The 12,382-nt window shown below is 41.0% G+C and overlaps 1 protein-coding gene across 3 annotated transcripts in view; it reads left to right on the forward strand.

The window, feature by feature from the left end:
• Positions 1 to 12,382, forward strand: part of MORC2 (MORC family CW-type zinc finger 2) — a 277,672-nt gene that overhangs the window by 42,117 nt on the left and 223,173 nt on the right. For all 3 annotated transcript variants that reach the window (XM_068120516.2, XM_068120518.2, XM_068120517.2), the window contains exons 10-12: positions 3,458 to 3,569; positions 3,705 to 3,827; positions 6,959 to 7,038. In XM_068120516.2, coding sequence (XP_067976617.2) covers positions 3,458 to 3,569; positions 3,705 to 3,827; positions 6,959 to 7,038 — 315 coding nt within the window. The remainder of the gene's footprint in view (positions 1 to 3,457; positions 3,570 to 3,704; positions 3,828 to 6,958; positions 7,039 to 12,382) is intronic.

The raw sequence follows: 12,382 nt of genomic DNA on the forward strand, positions 1-12,382 counted from the left end.
TTTTTAAAACAGCATTGATGACTTGTGCAAAAATTAAAAAAAACATTCAAATTTTTGTATACAAACCATTCCTTTCCCCAGTCCGTCTTCCTACATGCTACATACATACTCTTCCTTCTCTTTACTGTCACTCCCCTCGCACCCATTCTTTAACTTACCTTCCCACTCCCCTATCCTCTTTCCTCTTAGCTATCCTTCCCTCTTTCCATTGCTATCCCCATGCTTTTTCATAAAAACATGGGGATATTGTAATCAGCTCAGTGGTTGTCTGTCCATCCATCATCTTATCTCCTCCTCGATGATTGTGCAAAAAATCACCAAACTTGGTAGTTATGATCACCATATGCAACAAAGGTGCAAGAGCAGTGTGACTTTTGGCCCCGCCCCATGGGGTGAGGTCAAAATGTCAAATATCCAAAAAATGCAATTGCAGGCACATTTTGAAACATTTTTAATGAAACATTGCAATCAACATTAGGGGGGGGAGGTGGCATAAAATATAATGATATTTTGGATTTGACCTCCGGTTCATGTCCCAGGGGGTCAAGATTTATGGTCACAGGGGTCAAAGTGGGAAATACAATTTCAGCTAAGTACTGTTTGGGCTGTACTCCAAACTCCAAAGCATATATTGTGCTTGTGGGCATGAGCGGTGTGCTGGTCCTTCAGCAACGTCAAGCTCTTCTCTCCTCATCACCTAAGGCATGCATTTCTTCCTTACCCTGCCCCTCCCTCCTTGCCATTTCTTACCTATACAGCAATACCCTGTTTTACGCCATTTCGACCTACGTCAAATCCGACTTTATGCCACTCTTCCAGAGTACATTTCAGTTCAGCGAACGTCATTATGTGCGACTTTACGTCACTCCTACATCATAATAGGAGGACGTGAAAAATATTAATTTTTCCTTTAAAATATATTTAAAATAAATAAAATAGTACATAAAAATTAACAATAAAAGAAGCTACAATAAAAGAAATGCAAAAACAATTTAAAATACAATAAAAAGCACATTAAAAATATATTTAAAATGTACGTACAGTCTACGTATGTGTAGCTGCTGGTTCTCATTCAAAACAAAGGCGACGCCATATGCATTTTGTCCTGTGCTGCGGTCGCGTGCTTGCTTTGCCTTTCGCTGTTATTTTTGTGATTATTCCTTTACTGTGTCTGTGCTAGTCATGGGTCCTAAGAAGGATAGTGCTAGTGTTTCCAAGCGTAATGTGGTTACAACAACAACAACAACATGCATTTTAAGGCCATTTTCCCTGCTAGAGTGGGGGTTAGCCTTGTGGTCCCCATGACGATCTTCTCCATCTTGCCCTATTTTCTGCATCTCTCCTTGTTAACCCCCTTGCCCGCATTTCTTCTTCCACCATCTTTAGCCAAGTCTTTCTCGGTCTTCCCCGTCCTCTACTTCCTTCTACATTCATTTCCATCACTCTTCTCAACCAGTCACTTTCATCCTTCCTCAACACATGACCAAACCATCTCAACCTGTTCCTCTTCACAGCATCAATCACAGGCTCTATTCCCATCACCTTTCGCAATTCATCATTTGTCTTCCTCTCTCTCAACGATACTCCGCACATCCATCGAACCATTCGCATTTCCACCCTTTCCAACCTTCGTTGCTGCTCTACGTTCATTACCCGATGGAAGATAAGTTAAATCTGATTAAAAGGTATGAAAAAGGTGAAAAAGTGTCTGTGATAGCGCATGCCGTAGCTGAAATGCAGAAAGGTTTTTATCACCTCTCCAAGTGTCTTGCAATATTTGAGGCACAAGACCCAAACGCCGAGCGTTTCGCAAAAATGATGAATGGCACCAGCGACCTTTTTCTCCTGTATAGGACCATCTTAACTGAGAAGAAGAAGCGCACAATACAAGGGATTTTGGATCAGCTCCTACTTAATGTCGAGAAACGCAAGTCCTCTACTAGTTTTGATGAGTCGAAGAAGAAGCCCTGCATATAGTGTTCATTACTCTTTAAAAAATATGGCTAAAATGTGTTTTTTGTGTTCAGAAGAGATGCCAAGTTTAAGGTGAATTATATAATTTTATTAATTTTATTTATTATTCTTTAGAAATTCATGGAAGAAGTTTCGGGAACTGAGTGGCGTGCTGATGAGGAGGGGAGTGTCGTTGAAGCTGAAGGGAAAGGTGTATGCTGCATGTGTCAGAAGTGTTATGATTTATGGGAGCGAGATATGGGTCATGAATGTAGAGCAGCAACAAAGGGTGGAAATGCGAATGGTTCGGTGGATGTGCGGAGTATCGTTGAGAGAGAGGAAGACATGATGAATTGCGAAAGATGCTCGGAATAGAGCCTGTGATTGATGCTGTGAAGAGGAACAGGTTGAGATGGCTTGGTCATGTGTTGAGGAAGGATGAAAGTGATTGGTTGAGAAGAGTGATGGAAATGAATGTAGAAGGAAGTAGAGGACGGGGAAGACTGAGAAAGACTTGGCTAAAGATGGTCGAAGAAGAAATGCGGGCAAGGGGGTTAACAAGGAGAGATGCAGAAAATAGGGCAAAATGGAGAAGATTGTCATGGGGACCGCAAGGCTAACCCCAGCTCTAGCAGGGAAAATGGCCTTAAAATGCATGTTGTTGTTGTTGTTGTATTCTTTACAAATTCATTTATTAATTGTGTTCATTACTCATTAAAAAATATGACTAAAATGTGTTGTTAGTGTTCCTTAAGGTTTAGCGATAGTTATATACTTTCGCGAGTTGTTTACTCTAGTTTTACGTTGTTTGTCTTCATTTTAAGGCATTTTTAAGGCATTACGCCCGGTTTACGTCAAAAACCGAGTTACGTCACGGCTTATGGAACCAATTAATGACGGAGGCCGGGGTATTGCTGTACCTGCCCTCCCCCCCTCCCCCCATGATAATTCTTCCTTACCCCATCCCCTCCCACCCCAACACTTTAAATTACTATTTTCCCAGGTCGCAATTTCGTTTTTCTTTGCTTCTCACTATTCCAGCCAATTTCCTTATTTTTGCAGGTTCTCAGCCATAACAGCTAAGTTTCTATGGTCATCGTTAAGTATGTGCTCTGTGTCAATCTTGCATGGAGGCTTTTCGGGTGTTTTGCCTCAACTCTTTTGTTTTAGTAATCCATTCAACACAAATATGATTGTTGTTCCAATAATTTCATTATCATTATTTATTTTATTTCAATGTTAATATTGGCACGTGAATGCTTTTATTTGCAATTAGTGGAGGAATTGGATAACAAGGGACGTTGGGATGTTGCAGGAACAGAGTTCTCACTAATTGTTTGGATTTGGCCAATTACAGTTCGGCCTTCCGGTGGCCATGCCCCTTGTATACGTGGTGGTTCGATAGCGGACATCTTATATGCCACCGCTTACACGGGACAGTGTAATTAAGTAGTGTATCTCTCTTCCTGTCAAAAATGTTGCATCTTTCATGCCGTCCCTCAAGGTACCCTCATCGTTATCTACAATCTGAAGCTGATGGACAATGGAGAACCAGAGTTGGATTTTACCTCTGATCCCAAGGACTTTCTCATGGCTGAGAGCACCCACGATGCCAAGTACGTCTGTCGTACCTTTGTTTGATTTGGCTGGCTGTCGTCCTTTTTTCAAATGAAGGTTATTTTCCCTTGAGACTGTTTGTGTGGTGCACACTATGTATTTGCCACTTCACATTGATTTATGCTTGCGTACAGGTTGGAGCGTAGATCATTCCGAGCGTACACCGCAGTTTTGTATATCGAGCCTCGAATGCGGATATTCATACAGAGTCAAAAGGTGCGCACAAAGCGCTTGGTTTCTTGCCTGTCAAAGCCAAGGTAAGGTGCAGAATTAATTATTTACGATCCTATAATGTTACTTTGGTGTTGGCTTAGCGGTTGGGGTGCCGGCTTGGGATCCTAGGATCCTGGGTTCGAATCCCGGTCGATCGCTGAATTAGCGCCAGGGGGGTTGACTCAGCCTGTCATCCTTCTGAGGTCGGAAAATTGAGTACCAGCTTGCTGGGATGAATGATCACGGTGTGTACCCTGATTTAGAATAGGTACACCGTATCCCTGCGCATCGTAAGAGGCGACCAAGGGTTGGCGTCAGGAAGGGCATCCGGCCATAAAAACATTGCCTCAAACAGGGAACCATGATTGTCATGGGGCCCGCAAGGCCAACCCCCGCTCTAGCGGGGAAAATGGCCTTTAAAACGATCATTCTATAATGTTACTTTGAGCCGTGCAATATTTTAAAACCTTTTGTTCATTTTTATCATTGCCTTGGATCTGCGTGTCCCCACATTCTGGATAAGCATTATTGGACATGTATGTCATTGTGCTTGGTTGATTACAGCACATTTTGCAATAAATTACAGCACATTTCGCAATAAATTACAGATTACAGCACATTTCACGAGCCTCGATCTTGTATACAAAAAAAAATACATATGTACACAGTATCGTAAAGAACGTAAAGAACGTAAAGGAGGGTTTGCCGTGGGAGTTGTTGTATGCAGATGATCTGGTGTTGATTGCGGAAAGTATGGATGGACTGAAGGAAAAGATGAACATGTGGAAGGAATGTATGGAGACAAAAGGTCTGAAGGTGAATATCGGAAAGACGAAGGTGATGGCAAGTGGTAAAGCATGTGGTGAGGTGGAAATAACTGGGAAGTGGCCCTGTGCTGTGTGTCGGAAGGGTGTCGGAGTGAACTCCATTCAGTGTACAAGGTGCGCTGAGTGGGTTCATCAAAAATGTAGTGGTCTGAGAGGGTCATTAACCAGTGTGGCAGCTACATTCAAATGTAAGGTGTGCACAGAGGGAGCTGTGCAGATGGAGGAAATGTTGAGTTGGATCTTGGAGACGGCGTGAAGCTGGAAGGTGTGAAAACATTTTGCTACCTCGGAGACATGCTGAATGGAGAAGGTGGATCAGACTCGGCAACGGTTGCTCGAGTGAGATGTGCATGGAAGAAGTTTCGGGAATTGAGTGGCGTGCTGATGATGAGGGGAGTGTCGTTGAAGCTGAAGGGAAAGGTGTATGCTGCATGTGTGAGAAGTGTTATGATTTATGGGAGCGAGACATGGGTAATGAACGTAGAGCAGCAACGAAGGTTGGAAAGGGTGGAAATGCGAATGGTTCGACGGATGTGCGGAGTATCGTTGAGAGAGAGGAAGACAAATGATGAATTGCGAAAGATGATGGGAATAGAGCCTGTGATTGATGCTGTGAAGTGGAACAGGTTGAGATGGTTTGGTCATGTGTTGAGGAAGGATGAAAGTGACTGGTTGAGAAGAGTGATGGAAATGAATGTAGAAGGAAGTAGAAGACGGGGAAGACCGAGAAAGACTTGGCTAAAGATGGTGGAAGAAGAAATGCGGGCAAGGGGGTTAACAAGGAGAGATGCAGAAACTAGGGCAAAATGGAGAAGATTGTCATGGGGACCGCAAGGCTAACCCCCGCTCTAGCAGGGAAAATGGCCTTTAAAATGCATGTTGTACACAGTATGTATATACCAGAGGACAAAAGTTTCTGTGCATGAGAAATGAAAACAAACACATCACATTGTTTGGTCATATCAATATTTAGTGTTTGAGAAACATGAAATTGACATGAGAATGTCAAAATGTGTGTAAGATGTTTCTGGAATCTCAAAGAGGTGGTGTCGTCAAAATTGGTCAACAGCTCAGTATCTGGTATAACCACCATTTCCGTCGACACACTTGACAATGGCATAATATGATTGAAGAAGCCTGAGGGATGTCATTCCACATCTTTACCAAGGCCGGCCTCAATTTTGCCAATGTCGCTGGCTGGTTTTGAAGACTGCGCAATTAGTGTTCCATTTCATCCCACACATGTTATATGGGAGAATGATCAGGCAAAACAGATGGCCAGGGAGGTGTGGGAATGTTCTGTTGTGTGATGAAGTCAGTGACCACTTGTGTGACGTGAGGGAATGTGTTATCCTGTCGCGGTCGGTGTGATATTACGTCCATGAACCTGCAGGAACAGAATGACAGGATTGAGAACTTCATCACAGTACCGAATACCTGTCAAATTGCCATTAATGGCCTTCATCTGGGTGTTGTGATATGTGGTGTTGCCTCCACATACCACCATGCTTCCACCACCGAACAACGAACGTTGCACAACACACACGTCAGCATAGCATTATCTTTCCAATCGATAAACGTGACGACGTCCATCACCACTGTCAAGATAGAACTTCGATTCATCTGTAAAGAGAATAGCAGCCCAATCCTGTCTCCTGCGCCTCAGACGTTGTCTACACCAAGCTAGGTGCGCATTTCGATGACATGGCAACAAAATCAGACTTGCTGCTCATCGTAGTTGGATGTCATGCTCACGTAACTGATTCATGACAGTTTTGGCACTGATTGGTCGCAAGCTATGGATACTGCGAGCTGTCAAACTTGCTGTCTGGAACCGATTCTTAAGGTGCACCAACAAGATATGGTTATCCTGCTGACGTGACGTCACACGTGGTCGCCCAAAACATGGAAGGTCTCTGATGTTGCCAGTTTGTTGATAACGTCTCCAGACTGATTGTATGGTGTTCAGACTGACCTGTCTCAAGCATGCCAATAGCAAGTCGACGTTCATTTTCAGAAAGGTGTCGCATCACCGTTAGATGTCAATAAAAATGTTTTTCACGGCTGGGATGTTTTACCAAATGGAGCTGCATTGCAATTTCCTTAGTACCATGTGTAGCACTGTCTCAGGTTACGTGCATGGAAATTTGTGCCTGCAGTGAGCGCACAGTATGCATGTGCAAATTCAGGATATTCACAGTTAAACTGGGAACTCTTCAAGGCACATGCTGGCTGGCCATTATATTGCTAAGGTACATATTTGTATCATTTTGTGTAAATAATTTTTAGTGGTGGTCAAGAACTTTTTCCCGCTGGTATCGGCTACTTTTTTTTTTCTTTTTTTTTAGGATGTACAAGTACTTCTCCAACCGTTTCAAGACTCGGACAGAGCAAGAAGCGAAGAAAAGGGATCGTCTTGCTAAGTTGGGTGAGGAGACTGCCAATATAAACAAGACCGAAAGTCTAACAGCGACGTAGCTGGGCTTGTAATATATTATAAACCACAAACACATATGATTAGCTTTTTAAACAGTCGCTAATGCTGTTTATAACTTTAAACAAATAAATTTGGAGGAATCCCGACATCCGTGAGGTAAGTTTTACTTGCAGAACTGAGGGAAGATCTACTGTAATCTATATACCACACAAGGATTGGGTTGATAACATGCTATCAAAAAACCAAAGCGAATTCCTTACTTCCGTGTTTGTTAGTCTGTACACCGCTTATCATCGATTCATAAACCATACACCGCTTCAATCCATCAACTTTGGGATTAAAGTGTTATGGTCATATTTACTCTATTATTAGTCCCCTACCGGTGTACACCGTAGGGGACTATAGGTTTGCACTCCGTCCCTCCGTCTGTCGTTCCGTCAGTCCGTCGTGCAAAGCACAGCTTTCCGGACTTTTTTCCTAAACTCTTAATGATTTCAAACTTGGTACATGGTTTCGTCATGATAAGTTACAGATCAAGTTCGAACTTCATGACATTTCGATCATTTTTGACAAAGTTATGGCACTTTGAGCTTTGGGAATTTCCCCAACAGTTTTCCGGACTATAATTTGGAGTGCTGCAAGTCATAATACTGTCTTCTATGACAGTGCTACCCAATGCCGGTAGGGGACATGTATTGCAGCGCAATACTCAGAATGCTTGTTATTATTACTATTACGAAAACTATACTTCTGAAACGATACACTACTGTATTAAGAAACCTGGGCTTAATTTGTCCGAAGCGGTTCAAAGGTGAGGCATAAAAATTAAGGCTTTACCTAAGCCTAAGGCATACCATTTTGTTTTGTTTGTGCTTCACATTGAATGAAAAACGTCAAGGTAGAGCATGGCGATTGCGATTATATGACAGGTTTGACGATATGTTCGGCCTGAACAAAATTGGAATCAAAATGCCAGAGTGTGGAGTCAGCCGCCGTACTGCTGTAATGACATCAGACGTAATCACATCACCCTGTCATGTGACCAGATCCTCAGCTCTGATTGGTATACGTTTAAGGGGACATACATACAGATGGACAAACACTGTTCTAGACGGTTTTGCCCTATGGGCTACGCCATGAAAAGGATTTGTTTCTGACCTTATCACTATAGTACAGATATAACTATTTATGTTTGTACGGGCTAATCCTCCTTTTTCTCAGCAACCACATGTCTGGTTGAGTTAAACTTTCAGGGTAGGAGGTACACCCATGTAGAATGTTTTTTTAATGATAATTGTGACGTCGTAGGTCACGTGGTATGGCAGCCATCTTGCATTAAACGCAAATATTAAAAAAAATTCACGGAAACAGCTGTATGGAAAAATTTGACACTTGGCAAATTGGCAAGTAATCCTAATGGGGAACAAAAGCATGATAATGATGGCATCATCGGTGAAGTGATATACCAGCCATAAATGTTTTAATCAAAAGCCTTAGCCTAAAAATCTGAAATTGCATCACCTGATCTATGACCCATTTTTATTGAAATATTAAATTTGTGACATGGGTCTGATTTAGGCTAACCCCCGCTCTTGCAGGGAAAATGGCCTTAAAATGCATGTTGTTTGTTGTTGTTGGTCACATGCTTTGGCAGCCATTTTGCATTTAGCCTAAAACCTTTAAAAAACATCTTCTCCCAAACCACCGAAACGATTGCCTTGAAACTTTAGGTGCGTCATCAATCACATGGTGTGGCAGCCATATTGGATTGAAGGAAAATATTAAATAATTATATCTCAGAAACTGCCTACTCTATCGATGTGAAACTATGTAAATGACATCTAACACCATTGCTGCATATAGTTTGAAAATAATGAAGTCCTAGGTCATGTGGTTTGGCATCCATCTTGGATAGAAAAACGATCCTTATCGAAGGATCTTCAGAAACACGAAACTTCAGAAACGTGATCTCCGACCCATGCATATGCAGAGTGTACATTTTTGATGTCATGTGTAACGTGGTTTGGCAGCCATATTAGCTTGAAAGCCATTTTTTTTTTTTTTAAACCTTCTTCGAAACCGCTTCACTGATCGATGTGAAACCTGTCATGTGATACTTGAGAACAGCTGAAAGGATTTTATTAAGCTTTGGCTGGGCCACTCAAGGACCTTCACGTTCTTGTTCTGAAGCCATCTCTGGTGTTTTGGCTGTATGCTTGGGGTCATTGGCCTGTTGGAATGTAAATGTTTGCCACAGTCTAAGGTCTTTTGCACTCTGAAGCAGGATCTCCTCTGGAAAATAACCTTCTGTTTTGGCTCAATTCATTGCTTTCTCTATCCTTGCAAGTCTCCCAGTCCCTGCTGCTGGAAAGAATCCCCGCAGCATAATGCTGCCACCACCATGCTTCATGGTAGGGATGGTGTTGGATGGGTGATGAGCTGTGCTCAGTTTCCACCAGACATAGTGCTTTGTATTCAGGCCAAATATTTCAATTTTTATCTCATCAAACCACAGAATCTTTTGCCTCATGGTCTGAATCTCACGTGCCTTTTGCAAACTCTGGGCGTGCCGTCATGTACCTTTTTCTCAGGGGTGGCTTCTGTCCAGCCACTCTCCCAAAAAGCCTACATTTGTGAAGGGCTGCAGAGACCGTTGTCTTTCCGGCAGGTTCTCCCATCTCGGCCAAGGAACTCTGTAGTTCTGTCAGAGTGGTTATTGGGTTCTTGGTCACTTATTACCAAGGTTCTTCTTGCCCAGTTGCTCAGTTTGGTCAGACTGCCAGCTCCAGGAAGTCTGGGTCGTTCCATATTCTTTCCATTTCCTAATGATGGAGCTCACTGTGCTTTTGGGAACTTTCAACACCAGAATTTTTAAAATATGTTTCCCCAGATCTATGCCTCCTCACAATTCCATCTTGGAGTTGTACGGACAGTTCCTTTGGACTCGATGGTCGAGTTTCTGCTCTGACATGCACTGTCAGCTGTGGGACCTCATATGGAAAGGATAGTTTCCTTCTAAATAATGTCCAATCAGTTGAATTTGCCACAGGTGGACTTGAATCAAGTTGTAGAGATATCTCAAGGATGATCAAAGGAAGTTGGATGCACCTTAGCTCAATTTTGAGTGACATTGCAAAAGTGTTGAATACTTGACTCCAGACATTTCGGCTTTTATTTTTAATTATTTAGTTTAAAAAATTCTGGAAACAAAAATTCCACTTTAACCGAATGGGCTATTATGTGTACATCAGTGACAAAGCATCTTGATTTAATCCATTTTAAATTCAGGCTGCAACACAAAAAAATGTGAAAATGTCCAAGGGCTGTGAATGCTTTCTGAAGGCACTACACCATACATGCATGTCCTCAATAAGAAAAATAATGGAACTGAGTTTGTTTAACTATTCCTACGCATTTACTCAGGGCACATAATAGACCATAGGATGGGATTGAAATATATGTCGAGTTTTTCATTTTTGAGGGGCCTCCTCTCAAACCACATGAAAATTGGTTACGAAGGGTATTTGAGGGTGCTGAATCAAAATATGAATGTTGCCAATCTTGAAACTTTCACGTTTTTATGGTATAAGCATTTATAATGTATTCTATTGATTTTTCAGCTTAATTTCTTCATTGTGTATATAAAACCATATAAAAATGCAGTTATTTAGGGATTAAAAGGAGATAAATCAAAAAATGAATGCTGCCAATCCCTACTCCAGGCTTCACCATATACTCATCAACTTTGAGACAACAATACCGCATCTAAACATGTTTCCCTGTACCTTTTTTTTGTACACCGCACCTTTCCTATGCCATCTATCTCCAGGCATTGCAAATCGTCATTGCTGGGCACCGAAGGGGGCTCGGCAGTGACGCACGCTGAAAGAGAGTACTCAGTTTTCACTCTGGTTGTTTGTTTTCTTGCTTTCTTGTTTGTTTGTTTGTTTGTTTGTTTGTTTGGGCGACATCTCAGCCATCCTTTGAGATAGGAAGCTGAAATTTCGGGACAACAGTGAGCAAGTCCTTTGTCAAAAACGGTATTTTTTGTTTTTTGGATTAATCAATTAATTGAGGAGTTATTTAATTATTAGCGATTAATTAAGTAATTATTTAATTAATCTAATTTCCTTTCTCTTCTGACTATTAACTCAGGCACCTTTTGAGTTAGGAAGCTGATATTTGGACATGCCAATGACCAGGTGATTTGGCTGCAAAGGCTATTTTTGATTTATTAATTAATCAATTAATCGATTAATTATTTAATTATTCGATTAATGACCAAAAAAATTTCTTTTAAAGTTACAGATTCTGATGAAATGGTGGTGGTTTATGTGTTCTGTGACCGAATTGATTAATAATTTAATTTTTTTATGATTATTGTTTATTTATTTTCATTATTAATCATTTACTTATTTTCTTTCTCATTTGGCCAATATCTCAGGCACCTTTTGAGCTCAGAAGCTAATATTTGGACATGAGTGACCAGGTGATGTGGCTATCAAGGATATTTTTGATTTATTGATTAATCAATTAATCAATGTATCGATAAATTATTTAATTATTCGATTAATTACTAAAAAAAATTTTTTTCCCCCAGTTGCAGATTCTGATGAAATGGTGGTGGTTTATGTGTTCTGTGACCGAATTGATTTATAATTTAATTTTTTATGAATATTATTTATTTATTTTCATTATTAATCATTTATTTATTTTCTTTCTCATTTGGCCAATATCTCAGGCACCTTTTGAGCTGGGAAGCTAATATTTGGACATGAGTGACCAAGTGATGTGGCTATCAAGGATATTTTTGATGAATTGATTAATCATTTAATCGATTCATTATTTATTTATTAATCGATGAATTACTTATTGATTAATCAATTAATTATTTAATTTTTTATTAATGACTTATTTGATTAAATTTCTAAAAGATACATCTTCGGATGAAGCACAAGTGGTTTTGTTATGGTATTAGCCAATTGATTAAGAAAATATTTTGTGATAATCTTTTATTGATTTTAATTATACAATTAATCAATCAATTAGTGTGCACCTCTCCCTCCCAATGCAGCCTCTATGAGCTGCACTGCGGTATTGCCGGGCGCCAGGGGCGCCCCGGCAATGCCGCGCTGTAGGATATTTAATTATTTGGCATGGGGGCGGTGTACTTTGAATGTATGTGTACTTGTTGTACACCGCTCCTTTCCTATGCCATCTCCAGGCATTGCAAATCGTCATTGCTGGGCACCGAAGGGGGCTCGGCAGTGACGCACGCTGAAAGAGAGTACTCAGTTTTCATTCTGGTTGTTTGTTTTCTTGCTTTCTTGTTGTA

Source organism: Myxine glutinosa, chromosome 6, assembly GCF_964187855.1.
Source record: "Myxine glutinosa chromosome 6, kmMyxGlut1.1, whole genome shotgun sequence".
NCBI lineage: Eukaryota > Metazoa > Chordata > Myxini > Myxiniformes > Myxinidae > Myxine > Myxine glutinosa.